The following is a 19734-nucleotide window of genomic DNA, read 5'->3' as shown; positions in this document are numbered from 1 at the left end:
AGCGGAACAATCAAATACTAACTAAAGGCAAAAAATAAAACCAACTACCCACAAAAGCAGTCAAAGGAATACAAAACAGCATACACACACACAAAAAAAACACCTAACATACAAAGAATGGAGGAGGAGGAATAAGAAGGGGGAGAAATAAAGAATCATCAGACCATGTTTATAATAAATAAGTGAGTTAAGTTAGACAGTAAGATACTAAAGAAGATAACCTTGAACCTTTGGTAATCACAAACCTAAAGCCTGCAATGGCAATAAGTACATATCTTTCAATAATCACCCTAAATGTAAATGGACTAAATGCACCAATCAAAAGACACAGAGTAATAGAATGGATAAAAAAGCAAGACCCATCCATATGCTGCTTACAAGAGACTCACCTCAAACCCAAAGACATGCACAGACTTAAAGTCAAGGGATAGAAAAAGACATTTCATGCAAATAACAATGAGAAAAAAGCAGGTGTTGCAGTACTAGTATCAGACAAAATAGACATCAAAACAAAGAAAGTCACAAGAGATAAAGAAGGACATTATATAATGATAAAGGAGTCAATCCAACAAGAGGATATAACCATTATAAATATATATGCACCCAATACAGGAGCACCAACATATGTGAAACAAATCCTAACAGAATTAAAGGAGTAAATAGAATGCAATGCATTTATTTTAGAAAACTTCAACACACCACTCACTCCAAAGGACAGATCCACCAGACAGAAAATGAGTAAGGACACAGAGGCACTGAACAACACACTAGAACAGATGGACCTAATAGACATCTATAGAACTGTACACCCAAAAGCAACAGAATACACATTCTTCTCAAGTGCACATGGAACATTCTCCAAAATAGACCACATACTAGGCCACAAAAAGAGTCTTACTAAATTCAAAAAGATTGAAATTCTACCAACCAACTTCTCAGACCACAAAGGCATAAAACTAGAAATAAATTGTACAAAGAAAGCAAAAAGGCTAACAAATACATGGAGGCTTAACAACATGCTCCTAAATAATCAATGGATCAATGACCAAATTAAAATAGAGATCAAGCAATATATGGAAACAAATGACAACAACACAAAGCCCCAACCTCTGTGTGATGCAGTGAAAGCAGTTTTAAGAGTAAAGTATGTAGCAATCCAGGCATATTTAAAGAAGGAAGAACAATCCCAAATGAATAGTCAAATGTCACAATTATCGAAATTGGAAAAAGAAGAACAAATGAGGCCTAAAATCAGCAGAAGGAGGGACATAATAAAGATCAGACAAAAAATAAATAAAATTGAGAAGAATAAAACAATAGAAAAAAATCAATGAAAGCAAGAGCTGGTTCTTCGAGAAAATAAACAAAATAGATAAGCCCCTAGCCAGACTTATAAAAAGAAAAAGAGAATCTACACACATCAACAGAATTAGATATGAGGAAGGAAAAATCATGACAGACCCCACAGAAATACAAAGAATTATGAGAGATTACTATGAGAATCTATATGCTAACAAGCTGGAAAACGTAGAAGAAATGGACAACTTCCTAGAAAAATACAACCTTCCAAGACTGACCAAGGAAGAAACAGAAAATCTAAACAGACCGATTACCAGCAAAGAAATTGAATCGGTAATCAAAAAACTACCCAAGAGCAAAACTCCAAAGCCAGATGGATTTACTGTGGAGTTTTATCAGACATACAGAGAAGACATAATACCCATTCTCCTTAAAGTTTTCCAAAAAATAGAAGAAGGGGGAATACATCCAGACTCATTGTATTAAGCCAGCATCACCCTAATACCAAAACCAGGCAAAAACCCCACCAAAAATAGAAAATTAAAGACCAATATCCCTGATGAACATAGATGCAAAAATACTCAACAAAATATTAGCAAACCGAATTCAAAAATACATCAAAAGGATCATACATCATGATCAAGTGGGATTCATCTCAGGGAAGCAAGGCTGGTACAACATTTGAAAATCCATCAACATCATCCACCACATCAACAAAAAGAAAGATAAAAACTGCATAATCATCTCCATAGATGCTGAAAAAGCATTCAATAAAATTCAACATCCATTCATGATAAAAACTCTCATCAAAATGGTTATAGAGGGCAAGTACCTCAACATAATCAAGGCCATATATGAAAAACCCATAGCTAACATCATACTAAACAGCGAGAAGCTAAGCATTTCCTCTAAGATGGGGAACAAGACAGGGATGCCAACTCTCCCCACTGTTATTCAACATAGAACTAGAGGTCCTAGCCATGGCAATTAGACAAAACAAAGAAATATAAGGAATCCAGATTGGCAAAGAAGTCAAACTGTCACTATTTGCAGATGATGTGATATTGTACATAAAAAACCCTAAAGACTCCACTCCAAAACTACTAGAACTGATATCAGAATACAGCAAAGTTGCAGGATACAAAATTAATACACAGAAATCTGAGGCTTTCCTATACACTAACAATGAACTAATAGAAAGAGAAACCAGGAAAACAATTCCATTCACAACTGCATCAAAAAGAATAAAATACCTAGGAATAAACCTAACCAAGGAAATGAAAGACCTATACCCCAAAAACTACAAGACATTCTTAAGAGAAATTAAAGAGGACACTAACAAATGGAAACTCATCCCATGCTCCTGGCTAGGAAGAATTAATATTGTCAAAATGGCCATCCTGCCCAAAGCAATATACAGATTTAATGCAATCCCTATCAAATTACCAACAGCATTCTTCAACGAACTGGAACGAATAGTTCAAAAATTCATATGGAACCACCAAAGACTCCGAATAGCCAAAGCAGTCCTGAGAAGGAAGAATAAAGTAGGGGGGATCTCACTCCCCAACTTCAAGCTCTACTGCAAAGCCACAGAAACCAAGACAATTTGGTCCTGGCACAAGAACAGAGCCACAGACCAGTGAAACAGAATAGAGTCTCTAAACATTAACCCAAACATATATGGTCAATTAATATACAATAAAGGAGCCATGGACATACAATGGGGAAATGACAGCCTCTTCAATAGCTGGTGTTGGCAAAACTGGATAGCTACATGTAAGAGAATGAAACTGGATCATTGTCTAACCCCGTACACAAAAGTAAATTTGAAATGGATCAAAAACCTGAATGTAAGCCATGAAACCATAAAACTCTTAGAAAAAAACACAGGCAAAAATCCCTTGGACATAAACATGAGTGACTTCTTCATGAACTATCTCCCCGGGCAAGGGAAACAAAAGCAAAAATGAACAAGTGGGACTATATCAAGCTGAAAAGCTTCTGTACAGCAAAGGACACCATCAATAGAACAAAAAGGCATCCTATAGTATGGGAGAATATATTCATAAATGACAGATCCAATAAAGGGTTGACATCCAAAGTATATAAAGGGCTCACGCACCTCAACAAACAAAAAGCGAAAAATCCAATTAAAAAATGGGCAGAGAAGCTGAACAGACACTTCTCCAAAGAAGAAATTCAGATGGCCAACAGACACATGAAAAGATGCTCCACATCGCTAGTCATCAGAGAAATGTAAATTAAAACCACAATGAGATATCACCTCACAACACTAAGGTTCGCCACCATCCAAAAGACAAACAACAACAAATGTTGACGAGGTTGTGGAGAAAGGGGAACCCTCCTACACTGCTGGTGGGAAAGTAAATTAGTTCAACCATTGTGGAAAGCAGTATGAAGGTTCCTCAAAAAGCTCAAAATAGAAATACCATTTGACCCAGGAGTCCCACTTCTAGGAATTTACCCTAAGAATACAGCAGCCCAGTTTGAAAAAGACAGATGCACCCCTATGTTTATCGCAGTACTATTTACAGTAGCCAAGAAATGGAAGCAACCCAAGTGTCCATCAGTAGATGAATTGATAAAGAAGATGTGGTACATATACACAATGGAATATTATTCAGCCATAAGAAGAAAACAAATCCTACCATTTGCAGCAACATGGATGGAGCTAGAGGGTATTATGTGCAGTGAAATAAGCCAGGTGGAGAAAGACAAGTACCAAGTGATTTCACTCATCTCTGGAGTATAAGAACAAAGGAAAAACTGAAGGAACAAAATAGCAGCAGAATCACAGAACCCAAGAATGGACTAACAGTTACCAAAGTGAAAGGGACTGTGGAGGATGGGTGAGAAGGGTGGGAGAAGGGTGGGGAGAAGAAAGGGGGCCTTACAATTAGCATGTATAATGTGGAGGGGCACAGGGAGGGCTGTACAACACAGAGAAGACAAGTAGTGATTTTACCGCATCTCACTACGCTGATGGACAGTGACTAATGGGGTATGTGGGGGGGACTTGGTGAAGGGAGGAGTCTAGTAAACATAATGTTCCTCATGTAACTGTAGATTAATGATACCAAAATTTAAAAAACAAACATATGTCATCTGTTTCATAAGCAGTCATCTGCTATTGCTTGACCTAGCAATGAATTAATAAAGCAAAATGTGTGATAACTCAAGGCATATTTATGAAATATATTATTCCCACAGCACCTAAATGTGATTCTCACCCCTCGCCCAAGGGGAAAAAGGTGTTGGTTCTAAACTGGTATATAACTATGCTGGCTTTCACTTAGAAATTCAGTCTTAAATCTGGAAATTTTCAAAACTAAAAGCTATAAAAAAGGTGAGTTCAGAGATAACTCCTTAAATGAGCTGAAGCCAGAAGTGATGACAGTCTTGGAATGAATGACTAATAGGTGTTAATCACCTGGGTTTCAAAAGCTCCCTGTGAAATCTAAAGTCTAGCAAAGTGTCTGCACCTGTCTGCCCAGTAACTGTGCTACACAGAGCCACCCTGTGACTCACGGAGAATTGAGATTGTAGCCCCCCTACTCTGGAGCCAGGCCATCAGTAGAGAAGGACTGGGAGAGCTAGAAGGAGAGGAAAGGCTCAGTGATTTCCTTTGCCACCCACACAAGTCATACCTCCATTTTCTTATTGCATTGTAAGTTGTCGCCTGGCCCAAGATTTATTTCCCCCCTCTAGCTGCATGAACACTAATGAAAGGTTTGAAATATTGTAAAAAGTAGGCTATGAACATGTTGTCTGGAATACTAAGGAAGAAAAGACAGTGTTCCGCTATTTATTCTTTTTAAGATGATAAACCACTTGTAGGAACCAGTTCATAAATGCTTTATCAGTAGAGAATGGTTGGCATAGAGTAGGTGTTACAGAGATAAATTTAGCCAGATTTCATCTCCAAAATGCTTGGAGCTTCTTGTCTAAAAGGCACTCTTTCAAGTGATTTGTTTATTTGCCAGAAAAATTAAAACTTGACTATTGCATCATAAATTAAACCAAGAATTCATGACAAAAAGTGAAATCTGAAAATTTGGAGAGTTGGTATTTTCTTTTCTAAACTGAAATTCCAGGAAATCTTCAAATGCAGCCCCAAGTCTCTAACCTCTATCAGTGATATATAGTCACCCAGAAGGCACCCAGCAGTTACTACTATATGAAGATGTACCTCTATACACACAAACACACACACAAAAAAAGAAAAAATAATTATACAAAAGGATGAGAATCAAGTTTTAGCAAATAGTATATCATGATGTTGTTTCAAGGACAGGCTCAGTGAAAACATGTAAGTCAAAGCTTCTTTCTGTGCTCTGCTTCCTGGGAACATTTAGGTACGTGATTTCACTGTATAAACCTCTATCCTCATATTTCAAGCAGTAAAATTGTACTTGCACAATTACATTGTTGTGAGTATTGATAATGCATATGAGGTACTAAGAACAGGGCTAGGCATGTAGTATACCCAGACTGATTTCGGCTTGAGTTATGTTAGCAGTTCCACTGATCTCCATGAAATCTACTATTTAGGATGAGCAATGGGCAAATTCTTCTCAAAACTAGGACTCCCATTGTACAATGAATGTATCATGTTTTTTATTTCCTTTTGCAATTTTAAATATTTTTTAGTTGCTGTGAGAAGAAATAGGATTGTCCATATAAAGGATTTAGGCTTGTGCTGGCATACAGTGAGTGCTCAATAAGGATTAGCTATAATTGTTTATGGTGTTAGTATTATTTACATAAGAAAGTCTTCTAGTTGACTCAAGTATCTCAAACTATTTATTAAATAGAGCACAAACTCAGAAGTAAAGAAAAAGTCTATTAACAAATTATTTAGAATACTCATAGAGGAAACCAATAGTATTGATGTATAACGAAAGAAGCATCTAAAAATCATGTATGATGCCAGTCAAACCTAACTTATATCCTTACAGCAACTGGAGGCTTCAACCTGAGGCTTACTTTTCCTTCCATCTACTTTGTGCTCTGATCATTTCTGACTTCATCCATTTTCTCCATTCCTACAAAGTCTCATCTCTTGTTTCACTGTTTTGATTCTTAATAGAAAATAGACTCCCAGAAAAAGCTTCGGTTTCCCACAGCATATTGGAAAACATCTTGTGGAGTATTGTTTCTAAGGCCACTAAACACTTCAACCACGAAAGAGAGAGTTGGGAGTCACACCGTGTGTTCTGCACATACAGACCTATGCTCCTAGCTCCGAAATAGTACTCGAGGTTATAGATGCACACTATTTATTGTTCCCTTTCTATTATTCCAGGATGCTAGATATGGACACTGAGTCTGAACAGTAATGGGAATACATTATTTTTCAGTTCCATTTAGGAATTTGTCAGCAGCAGGGACTATCTAAATCATTTATTTGTGCAATTTGTCAGCAGTTGACATTTGTTTCAGTTTACAGTATGCCTGGTTAACAGGAAAAAAAAAGAAGTAAAAATACTGAGCCACAGAACCAAGTTGAAAGTTGCCTTAGTTTTAAATTTTCACCTTGTCACTGATTGTCAGAACAACAGGTGAGGGTTTTAAAAGCTATTTTCTTGGAGATCAAACCTAGACAGGAATGCTCCCACAGACATATGCACATCATTCTCTTTTCTAATGACATCCACTGTTCATTGACTCACTAACACAAGATTTAGACCTCTTAAAATTGTCATTCTGATTGCATTTTGTTTCTCATTTTTTTCATTAATCTTGACCTCATTCTACCAACTATCATACTGAAATTTTCTAAATACAGAAACCTTTGCAGTAATATCCTGGAAAAGAAGAGTTCTTGGGGAACCCTGATTTTGCAAAAAGCTCTATCTTTTTCTCTACAGCTTACATTAGAAATGCAAAAATGGTCCCAGACAAGGGGCAAAAAAAGAAGTGGTTTAAGTAATCAAGAGATACAGTCATTCAAATGATCCAGTTTCAAAGTTGTAGCCAGTTACTGGAATGTTAAAAAAAATACTGTCTTTTCAATGAAGACATTTTTAACATTTGTTTCATGAGTTATCTCAAGAAAGTTTATGTGCTGTTTTAAATTTTTCCCCCAAATGTAGTCTAAATTGTGATCAATATGTGTCAAAGTAATTTCTTAATTTCGTATTATTCAAAAAAATTGGGGGAAACTTCATTTCTCTAAATGTCTTATATATTTTTTCAATCCTACCATCCAGCTCTAGTTGCTTTACATAAAATAATTGATTTTTATGACCCTCCAAGAATACTTAGATATAGTCTAGCCTTAGATTAGGTATAGCTGTTTATACCAATGTAAGCATACTTTTTCCTGAAGAATGGTGCACTTTTTAAATAAGAATTAACAGATGTGACTTTAAACAGCCAATACTCACTACTCTGAAGTAATTCATATTTTTAACCAGATTATCATTCAAATATTAAGAATTTGTTGAACCTATATGTATTTCTTAGTGTTGTGATACCAAGATCATCAGCTGGCAAAATCTGATGGTTAAGCCAAAGACTGAAAGCTTTTAGCCCTCCCTACTTAGAGAAGATGTAGAAGCTGTATTAAATTTAAGATTTTGAAGTTTTTAATTGGGAGTAGATATGATCATGAAAATGAGCTGTATAGCACAGAGTCCATCCCTCTAAAAATTTAGATTCTTTGGTGATGAGGCCAGTCTATGACTGCGGTGACACTTACTCATCTGTCCTTGGTGGAAACAGTACTTGGAGAAACATAGGAGTTATCATTTGTGATTCAGAACTATGAGCAATAGGAATGCCAAAGGCAGAAAATGTGCAATTTCATGCCCATTGATTTCAGAGAGGATTTACAAATTAACCTGGCTTGAGATACTCCTCTTCCAACTGGCCTACAGACATCCCCAAGCAGCCCAGTTACCACAGACCACTTCTACAAGGTTAACCAGATGCTCAGCGGCCACAGCACTCCTGTTTATCCCTGCATGAAAATCGTAGGTTATTTTCTGTGCTGGAGACCTTCCTGGTTCCAAGAGAACTGTGCAGAGGCAAGGAAGTGACTCTGTGCCTGGAGAAAAAGAGTTTAAGGAGATAGTACCATGGAATATTCTCCAACCTCGGCCCACCCTCACCCCCACTCCCCCCAGGCCCCTGCCATGTCCCTGCTGTGAGGTAGGACAAAACTTTTCATTTTCAATTGTCCTTTGCTAGCTATGGGTTCGTAGCTCAAAACTATTTCCTTTCTCCACCTTAAAGTGTAAATTGACTAATATACGATTGTCACAATCAATAACTGCTTCAGGTAACCTGGCCTTAAATGTATCCAGTTACCCCCATAAATCAGCCATTTTAGGACTGTTCAAGGCTTCAAAGTGGATCGAGAGAAGATGAAATTCACTCAAAACCATAATCTTGCAACACTTTCATTTTTGTTTGAGGAAGTCATTCTATAAACAATTTGATAATTATAGTACGTGAGGCATGGAGATATTGCTGAAGCCATTTTGCCAGCTCCTTTTGTGGACTGCCATGGACCCAGTCAAGTGACAATCAGGAAAGGTGTATCCTCACTACCTGTGCCAATATTGTTGTTCAAGTTAGTTGGAGTAGGGTGTTCCAAACTTTAATGTTCACACAGATCACCTGAAGATTTTGTTAAATGTAGGCTCTGATTCCAGAGGTCCCTAGGGGTGGGGCCTGGAGGTCTGTATTTTTGACAAGCTCCTAGGCAATGTCCACTGTACTTGTCTATGGACCACATTTTCAGTAGTGAGCAGTTAGATAGTGGAGCAGAGAGGGAGAAAAATGGCCTTATAGGACAGGCCTACAGGAACATGAGCTGTATAGTTGGCATTCTTTTTAGCTGTACTATTTAATCGCTGTGATGTAATTGTGATTAACATAATTGTAGAGGACATTCTATCATTGTTAAAATGAAGTTAAGTTCTGTTGAAATGATATTTTCAATAAAAAGCAAAAGACCTGGCCCCCTTTGAGAACAGGAAGCACACCTCTGTCTGCGTTATAAAACTATGAGGAATCTGCAGAGTCAAGGATATGTAATGTCATGCACATGCAACACAAATAACAAAAGAGAAGAGGGATAGTAGGTGGTTGAAGGGAGGGAAATCATCTCTTAAGAGGACAGAGACTATAATGGAGCAGCACATCACCTCTGCCACCTGTCACTAAGCTTAAATCATTCACACGCCGTTCCGGTTTAAACCTAGTTGTGTGGACCTCTTTACCCCATTAGGAAGGGGATAAAATTAATTCATTCCCAGGATCACATGTAAGCAGCTCTCCATGTCATAGCCTCACCATGTCAAAGCAGTAGAAGTAGCTGGAAGCCCATGTAAGACCCAAAATCTTCTGACTCTAGGAAAGATTGAGGATGCACTTTTTGTTGGGCCCAAGAAAAACAGGGTTATTTTCATCAGAGATTAAGAACTATTTAGGATTGAAGAGGAGTATTTTGCCATATCTTTCAGTCTGCATTTCTTTAAACTCCGCAGGACACTATGCTTATAGTTATATATTATTTTTAAAATTAGAGGGACATAATTAGGTTCTATTGTCAAAACTCTTTAACAACTACCCTTCAGGAAATCTTGCTTGAATTTTAGGGTGTGCCATCAAACCATCTATACAGCAAACTGAACTGAAGGTCTAGTGTCTCAAGAGAGAAACAGCTGACCTACAATATGTTCATGATTGGCTGGCACAAAGGACCCAAGTATTGAAAAGATGATGCTCCCACACCACACAAGACTTCTATGTTAGCTGAAAATTAAAATGGCCTGTTTCTTTGTTTTTCCGATTGCAAAATTCTGGCTAAAATCCACTGCAGTGAAGCTCCCTTTCTCTTCCTGCATCCCACCTCCACCAGCACCCTCAGCCCATGTTCATTTTCCCCCCCAGCTAATGAAGCACATATTCCAGTCTCAAACCCATCAAGTTCTAAGGATTTCACTTAAAGTTTTATTATTTTTTATCCACATTGATGCTTAGTTTGCACACAGTAGGCACTAAGCTTTTTAGAATGTAATTGAATTCAAGGAACAGATTATTTCCTGCACAATGGATTTATTTTGTTCATTCATGAAACAGAGTTTTCCTCTGAGTTTGTAATGAACACTGTGGCATGAGCTGTCTGTCTCCCCACTGCTAGGAAGTGATCATCATGTTTAATTGCCCAAAATGCCTTTCTTTTTCCTAATTAAGAAGTTAAGGGATCTGCTGGCTTAGGTGCTTCAGTTGTACATAATTAGTTGCTAGGAATTGTTTAGCATAGGCTGATTAGTCTCAGCCAAAGGAAATCGAGCTTCTTTTTTCTTCAACACGTGCTTGAATCCTAGAGAGTCTCGAAACCATAGTTATATCTGGGTCCTCTGGGAAGCCCAGAACCCAAATGGAAGAGTCAAGAAATGGAGAGACAAGACCACGCTGATTACACATGGATGCTGTTTGATACCAGGCAACCATTTGAAGTTGTGGGAATATGAGGGGACCTGAGTCCATTCCTCAAGATGTGATTCTCCCAGCTCTGACATGGGATTTGGTGGTGATCAGAATGCATTGCTCCTTAATGCCTGCTGTTTACTTTCCAAGTTTATAAACACCAGCTTCACTTGGAATATGTAATCAAAGCAAATGATCTGTGTTTGCCCCTCCTGTGTTTGACACATGAAGAGACTGGCCAAACGGGGGGAAATGAGAGGGACAGATGGTCTCCCCTATTGTTCCACTTCTGTTTTAAGTGTATGCTTCACTAAGCCCTTTCTGTGTCTCTGTCACAGTGTCAATTGTCCATTTAGGGGAGGGGATTTTCCCTAGCCTCATGGGATGTCGCTGTAAAGGAGACCCCTGCTCTTCCTTCATACAACCAACATGCGCCCCATAACAGTGGGCAGCCATCATGTTGTCAGTGATTATCTAGCTGCTAAGATGTCATTTAAAAAAGGCTGACAGTTCGATACCCTGAGATGTCCTTAATGATTAGGGCAGCATTCACTTCGGTGAGCAGTAGCTCACTGGCTGAATGTCTGCTGTGCCCCTTCACGACTTTCAGTAGGATCCCTTGTTGATGTGATCTATCAACAGCCAAGGCTGGGTGTCTAGTGAAAATGAGAATTCCTTTGTTTAAAGGCATTATTTTAAAGTTGTAGTCTGAATGAAAATGAAAGGAAATATATTTTAATATTAGTCTTATAAAGAGTCACAGATTTTCAACATACAATAAATCAATAATTAATAGTTGTTGGGTAATGACGTGACTTCAGAAGGAATAAGCAATTAACCTAGAAAAAGAAAATCAGAGGAAGGAAGGAAGGCAGCTCATTACAAATGTTTGACTTTCCCCAGATGCTTCTTTACAATAAATGCTCTAGTTTGAAAAGCTGAATATAATTCAATCTTCTGTCAGTAAACATTTAATGAATGAACACTATGTGTCAGGCACTGCTCTGGAGTTAGCTTCTGAATGATTCCTTTCCTTGTTTTTTGACCTATTTTTTTATTTATGTAATTGTGTGGAACTTGAAAGTCTATTTAATGTCTCCCTGGTGAAACAAAGAAGTATTAACAGAGATCTAATAATTCAATGAAGTTATCGAAGCCCCTTCTGAGCAACTGAATTGTATTGGCATTTATTTAAGCTTTTGTCTTCAAAAAAAGTGAAAACCTAAAGGTTGATTTTTAAGTGTACTTCATTTTAGGCAGACAAATATGAGGAGGAGGGAGCAATGATATTTATATACACACAAAAAGTATTGGCTATGGTTGCTCATCTCCATGGGCTTCTCCAGGAGTTAACGTCGTGCAGAGTCTCTGCTGGAGTGGCGTGTCTGGTCTCTGACCTGTGAGGCACAGAAATATGACAGCCTGTTAAATCTCATTATCCATCTAAGAGAAAAATATCATAAGCTGGAAAGAGCTTGGGAATAAGAGTAGAAGAAATTCAGTCTAGATTTATTCTAGATGTGCGTCCTTTTATAAATTTACCTCTCTGGGCCTCAAGTCCTGATTATAAAATGAAAGGCTGGTCTGGATCATCTCTTGTAATTGTGAAATTCGAGTGATATATCTTCAAATCTCCATTAAGAGACACATGAGAAAACTGTAATGAAAGACTTTATAGCTCTGCATGACTTTATTATGTTCAAGGCTTAAAAATGTGCCCCAGACATTTTTGTCCTTCAGTATCCTAATATGGAGCCATCGGCCACTGATTCATTCAGTATCTTCCCTCCATTATTTCAGAGTTTGAATCAAGAATTGACTTTTAAGTAAATCACATCAACAGTTACGTCCGTTCTGTGATGGGTAGCTTTTCATAAAAGGCCCATGATACCTCTTGGAGGTTTGAAATAGAAATATTCTTAGGAAAAGTTTGTTTAAAAGCATTTCAGTGGTACCTTGTTGCTTTGTTGCTATGCTCTCCTGACTCTCAGGATACATGGTGCCAAGATTCTGCCTCACTTCCATTAGGAAGCTTTGCGTTCATCTGACTGACTTTAAGCTATTCTTAGATAATAACGAATTTATTTCAGTTTGGCCCTTTGACCAATACAACTTTTGGCTTCTAGACAATTATTTACTTAGCCTCTGCACAGCAAGAACATTCTTCACCCTGGGAGGGAGCTCTGGGGCTGGGGAATGGATATGTAGAGGCTGACCAGGTGGCCATCTGTAATTCAGTTTCTACCTTGTAAGGACGTGCATAGCTAGACTATCTCAGCTCTAAATCAAGGAAATTGTTTTCAAATATAAATGAGAACAGTTTTATCAGGGTTGGCTACTTTTGTAATGCAAACCGGGTATATTTCTAAAGAAGTGCTCCTTAAATAGAGCTTTAAGTGCAAAAAATAGCAGAGTCCCCTGGGCAAATCGCTTGTGGCCTTTTAAGAAAATCCAACACTGGATTCAACCCAACACTTGAATTGGCTGGATTCTTGACAAATTGAAAACTAAGGAAAGCCTTTAGGCTTCCAAGATGCTGTCCCTGGCTCAGTGCTCTGTATTCATAAATACAGTTCCAAAGTTTTGGATAAAAGGAAATATATTTTTCATTGGTTTTAACAGAATTCAGATTTTGACATAAAGTAAGTTTCCTTTACTATGTTGCACAGAGCATATTGCCTGGTTATTAACTCATCACTGTGAAAAAAGTACTCAAATACTCAGGTGGGACTGTTGGGACAAATGAAGACTTTGGTAGTATAATACATTTTGTTTTGTGGTTGGTGATTAAACTCCGAACTGCGTTGCAAAGAGAAGAGTCTAATAATACCTAGGATACTGCTTCATAAGCAAAAATGACCCTGTTCATTGTATTGGCATCTGAAAGTTGGTAGTTTATATTTATGGCTGGAAGAATATAAAGAATTGTGTGACAATTGGAATATAAACATAAAACAGCATGACTTCCAATTTTTGTCAATTGCAGCCTTACAACAGTGTTAATCTTTCCTTTTTGTCACTGCTTTTAAAGACCTTGTTAGCTTTATGAAGAAATCGTGAATCATTTCAACCAGAAGTACATCCTAGAGAGGAATTGAGTTGCTCAGTCTTGAAACACAAACCACTTAGTTGGGAGAATTAAGTTTTCAGATGATAAAGCCTCATTGCTGAATTAAATCCTTGTTAGAGTTAATAGTTTGCCATGCACATTATGGTTATTTTTAATCTTTTAATGATTTCCTATTATAGCTACAATAAACGAACCTAATAGTGTGGCCAGAAGTAACATTTGGGTCCTCTAGCTTGACTAGATAATTATTTTATATGATGTCTACTCAGACCATATACGTCCTATTCTTGAAAATGTTTGAGGTTGTCACTCATGCATCTCTTTTACTTTATAATGATGCCTCATGCAAACTAGTAAGAATTCTTCCTTTCTATTTTTTAACACTAATATTTGCCATCCTAGGTCATTATTCCTGTACTCCAAGAGGAAATCCTTTTCTAGATTTGTTTTAAAAAGAAAACACTTAGAATTTGATGGATCCATCCCTCAATGATCTAGTTACCTGGTGTTCTGCTCATCCAGCTTCTTGCCTAATTCTCACAGACATACTGAGCTTCAGTCCTTCTGTCTTTTTAGTTGTTTTCTCTATGGTTCTACAGGTTATTTTCATCTTTCTAAAAGAAGACATTTCAGCTCACTGCAATATATGTCTTCTTTTGTCAAACCATCATTCCTTCCCTGTTTTCAACCTAGCTTCTCTGGTCTTACCCTGAAAGTCCCTGTCTCTCCATTTTGCTGTAAATGCCAGTTCACACTTCCAAGAGGAACCCACTAATTCTGTGTGTCTTAATTCCCCTGCAATACTAATGCTCTGCCATCTGCTTATCTGAAATATAACACTTACATTTCCCTCATTCTTGGTGCCCATTGAGCCATTTTATTCCTTCTTTGTCCTGCTGTTTCTTCTATTCACTGATACTTATTTATCAATGAATGTAGGTAACAGGCAATCGTTTGTATATATTTGCATACTTCTTACCATATATGCCTTCATGTGCAGTATAGCTTCATCCTGACAATCCTACGAGGTGGATGAGAAAGGATATATCCCTCTTTTATAAGAGACGAAACTGATGCTCAGAGCCTTTTAAATGCCTTGTCCGACAGCTGAACCAAGATTAGGACCCAGGTCAACTGACTCTTCCTACTCTACCATACCATATCACCCCTCTCTGGCAGAAGGATTCGCAATCCATTAAAAAATCTTCATTGCATTAGAAACTGGATGGAAATTAACCAAAGCCTTCATTGTACCTTTGCAGATGAGAGCCCCTACAGTAAATCCGCCAGCCAGACAAAGCCACCTGATGGAGCATTGGCTGTGAGGAGACAGAGCATCCCAGGTTAGACCAGACTGTTGGATTTTTCAGCTGTTTTACTTTTGAACCCTGTTATTTGATGATCCTAACTAGTTCTTGGTAATAGAAAAAAAAAAAAGAATGCTGTTTCACAGGGTGTAGGCTGCATTCTATACAACTTGTTCAAACAATATTGATGAAAGCCAGACTTTGGAAAAGCTTGCCAACTTGTGGGGATTCATCCTGGGTGCAGATTCTTTGTAAAAGGACTTAAATTTTTATCAGCTCTCACTCATGTACTCGCTCTCACCTCTGTTTTCAAGGGATGACATTTGCAGCAGCATCTGTTTCTTTACTGGGACATACCTGGCAGAACGAGTGGTTTAAAATTGCTGTAGCCGATCACTTATGTGCTGAATAACAAATTACTCCTTTCTTCTTATCTCTTTGAACTTAGATTTACTTCCATCGGACAACTCTTGTAAAATTCTGGGACTCTGTTTCCTATGGAAGCTGTGATTAGTATTCTTGTAATGTAGTGATACTTGCTTTTCAACAAAACGTTTTGGAATAAATCTTAAAATGTCTTTTATCCCCAAACTTTGATGTTTTGAAGCTCTGAATTTGAGAATAACACAGAAGTTCTAAAATTAAAGGAGAAAAAAAATTCAAACTATTGTTCATACTTTATCTGAACCAGGTAATTCCTGGAAAATGTCTTATGAAAGCCCCTATATTTAAGAGAACCATTAAAACCATTAATACTTTAGATATTCATTTTATATATTTTGTGTGTTTATATACTTTATATATTTTATGTGAGTAAGTTGAGTACAGCTAACCCTTAGCTACAGGATTTTAGAGTACTGTAGTTAAAGAATTTAGGAGAAAGAAAGAGTATTCCCACATTAAGTGGAATGATTTGGCCAACCTGTCAGTGAAAAGGGGATTTTTCCATTTGAATAAAGAGCAAGATGAGTCCACTTTCTGAGCAACCATCTTCAAGTGTATTATGTAAAAACTGCTTGTTACTTTTATTCTTATTCTGAAGTCTTAGATTCATTATGAAAGCACACGGCTTATAAGAAGGCATCCCGTAAATGTGTTACACATCCTTTTTTATGCGCATTGAAGATTCTAGAGTAATTTCAATTCCATAATTAGGTGACATCCCTCAGTGCTGAGATTTCTTCTATCCCATCCTATAAAACAGCATTTTTAGTGCTGATACCATTTAAAAAGACTCTTCAGTCAGCTATGGGCTGTGATCTCTGCTTTATCCTTTTCAGCAGTAAGGAAGTACCCAGCAGTAAGGAAGTTTAAGAATGCCAGGTATCCATCAATGCCTCGTGGCTTTTCCACATTGGCTGGTACTTAGTGTTTCTCTACTGGGAAGACTGAAGGGACTTCTCTATGTCTTTACCATGCCATGTGATATTAAACAAAAGCACCGACTTTAATCATTGTTTGCCTTTCCAGGCTGTCTAATGTCATATTGTATTAAATTATAGAATGTTTGAGGGCCAGACTTTTCCTTAATGCCATTAAGGAGTTTTTTAAGTTATGTGTTAGGTACATAGAACATGTTGATCATAATCCTCACACAACACACAGGTGACTCTTCTTTATAGAATTTTTCCTTTGTTCCTCCTTTTGTCAGTTGAAAAGTTATTGGCATCATGAGACTTTTTTGAGGCCTCATGGGTCCTTTTCCTGAAGTGTGAATATAAGCAAACACCTTTTTGTTCATCTCTCATAAGGTAGCAGCCAGAAGGGCCAGGGGTCTTCAAAATCTTAGTGCTTTAGAACAGTCCAAGAAAAAAGCCTTAACCAGCTAGAGGCCTAGAAAAGCAAAGTGGTTAATGGCTGATTATTGCTTACTGTTATCTTAAGAAAAAAATAAAGAGACTTCTTAGAAACTGCTTTGTAATTGACTTCTGACACTTGGAGTTCTGAACCTTGGACTGTCTTACTTATACCTATCATTCTGGCAAAAAGAAGGTTGTCTTCCCTGATTTTTGGCCAGATCACTGAAGAGATCTAACCCAGCATCCAGAAGGCTTTTAACCAGTCACGTTGTGTCTACCTTTACCCCTCCTGAGACCTCGAGACAGAAATGCACATAGGACACGGCCCAGGAAATGCACACTATGTATTATTTGCTGGAGCTTCTGCTGAGAAATCCTAAGGTGTTCGCCTCATGAAGGAAGTTAGACCACATGGAGCTGTGAGGGCCTAATGCACACTTTTATTCCTTTCTCTTGTGCTCACCTCTCAGTCTTCCGTCCCTCAAATGTACTTTACCATCCTGGGAACAAGGAAAGATGTGTCTAGAGATAAGTGCCCCAAGGACTGAATGAGGGCCTAAAGGAGCGCCTGGCCCATCTACAGTCCCTGGATCTTCTCAGGGAAGAGGCACCTCCCAGGGCCATTTTGCTGCCCCAGTTGTGGGAAGGAAGCAAACCCAAGGTTGCTGAAGCCTTAAAGGAGCCATGCCTTTTCCTCCCGCTGCCCCGAGACTGCCCTCCCAGTGGTCCTGTGAGGGTGACTGAAGCTGACCATTCCTGTCAACACTTTCTCTGATGCAAGGGCTGAGGGTGTAGTGGGGAAGAGTGTAGGGTAGTGGCAGGCATTTGAGACTTCTCTATCCAAGTTTTATGAGAGCCTTAGCTATTCTTTGAAACTTACTCTACAAATGTAGACCTGGAGCTTCCCTGAGTAAATAATGATACACATAGATAGAGAGATAAGATTTCTTAACATGGGCTCCACTATTTCCATGGCATAGTAAAAGAGTAACTTTTAATTACTTGTTAGTCCCAAAGAGGTAACCTTGAATGCAAACAGAAATAAAATTTGCTTTCCATTCATATCAAAATCTACTCTCCCTGTGTAAACTCAAAGTTATTTCAGCATTTATTTTGTACTCCCAAGTCAGATATATGTCTTTCATTAAAGACAATTCTAACTAAATCAATTCATCCCCCTCCTTTTCTCTTCTCAAAAAAAGAGAGAGATTAAACATCTCTTAGGAACAAAATACATTTGCTTTGGATAAAGGGGAAATGCATTATTCATGTTGTTTGGAAACTTGTCATTTTAATCATGTCTCTTTTGGCATTAAATGTGTTAGAAAAAAGACTTTTTAGGCTTTCATAAGGTTTTATAAAAATTTTAATAGTGATGATAGTAAAAACAAGTCCCTCTGACATTGAAGCTTAACTTTAGGTTAGAGACTTAACATTCTGTTGAGAAATATTACAGAGGAATATTTTCAATCTCACTTCTGCCCATTTTTTTTCAAAGAGAAGAGGAACTTCAAGTACAAAGGTATTTTGAAATAACATTCTACCACACATCTATGTTTGTTGATCTCATTCTTCTTTATTTGAAGATTACTGGTAAATTGAAGTTTGACCGCTTGAAGGGTTTGTCCAAATTATTGACTTTTGGTTTGACAGACTTTGCAGTAATTGTGGCTTTCCCCACTTAGAGATGAGGTATTGATCGTGCTTGTCTAAGGTTAGTAAAGGGAAAAGACAGGATACTACACTAGACCTCAGGCCTGGAATTAGTGTATCTTTTATTTGGCTTGCCTCCCCTTTCCGGGTAGGATAGCTTTCTTCACTTTTGCTACTCTCTGCATATGAATGTGAATTCTGGGCAATTCACAAATGCAGAAAGATGTCAAGCACTCACATCTATTGCATTTTCAAAATTTGGTGCCCCAGGAAAATTTAACTCTGTAGCCAGAATGAGACCCCAAAATTTTGTCTGGGATTTTTTTCTCTCATAGAATATAAGAAAATATACTTACTAATTTGGTCATAATGGAATGAAATTGATATCAGTCTTTGTTGCTCCTCAATTTGAATATTTGCAGGGCAGGTAAAACTATGGAGCTGAGAATCTGAAATGTCCATTAGTCCAAGATGTGTACATTCAAGCCATTCAGAATACATCTAGGAAGGGTCAACACCTATTGAAAAAGCCAAGTCTGGAAAATAATGCAGCACCTGAGGTACCGCGGAGAAGCTGGCAACCTTGAAATAAGGGGAACATGGCAGGCATTTTGAAGGTTCCATCCCCTGTGCTCAGCATTTTCCTGTCTTTGGTAGCACACAATTTGATGCTTCAGTGGTCTAAATTTTCATTATTATGGCAGATATATGGTGTGAGATTTACACTAGGGTTTTATGGCTATCACACTGTTCAGGTGTATGACAGGCATCTACTCTGACTTTCAGGCCTCGTTCTTCCTCTGCTTAGTTCCACCTTTGAGACCCTCCAAAAAACAGGCGAGTCTCAGGGATGGGAAACCACAGTTTGTTGAATTATCACCTTGTACGCAAAATACGGTTTTGTCAGTTGCACCTCAATAAAGCTGAGGATGAAAGAAGTAGAGGGCCATTAGATTTGCAATGTACTCTCAAATCATTTAGAAGAAAAAATGGATGTCTCTGCATGTGTGTGTGGACAGAGGATGTGATGGAGTGCTTATACAAATGTTCCTGCAACTCACATCATTTTCAAATTATTTCAAAACTGAAAAGTTTAGAAAAATGGTGCTGCAGATGCTGCCTAAAGATGCTGAGTCCA

General features: G+C 37.9%; 1 protein-coding gene across 7 annotated transcripts in view; it reads left to right on the top strand.

Moving 5' to 3' along the window:
* The window catches only part of GRIP1 (glutamate receptor interacting protein 1), a 676609-nt gene that overhangs the window by 475834 nt on the left and 181041 nt on the right, over positions 1–19734 (top strand). For 6 of the 7 annotated variants that reach the window (XM_036894901.2, XM_036894903.2, XM_036894898.2 and 3 more), the window contains exon 2: positions 15100–15180. The exons of the other annotated variant lie outside the window; for it this stretch is intronic. In XM_036894901.2, coding sequence (XP_036750796.1) covers positions 15100–15180 — 81 coding nt within the window. The remainder of the gene's footprint in view (positions 1–15099; positions 15181–19734) is intronic. 7 annotated transcript variants of the gene reach the window in all.

Source organism: Manis pentadactyla, chromosome 10 (genome assembly GCF_030020395.1).
Source record: "Manis pentadactyla isolate mManPen7 chromosome 10, mManPen7.hap1, whole genome shotgun sequence".
Taxonomy (NCBI): Eukaryota; Metazoa; Chordata; class Mammalia; order Pholidota; family Manidae; genus Manis; species Manis pentadactyla.
The sequence above is the reverse complement of the archived record's forward strand: the minus strand, read 5'-3'. Positions and strand labels throughout refer to the sequence as shown.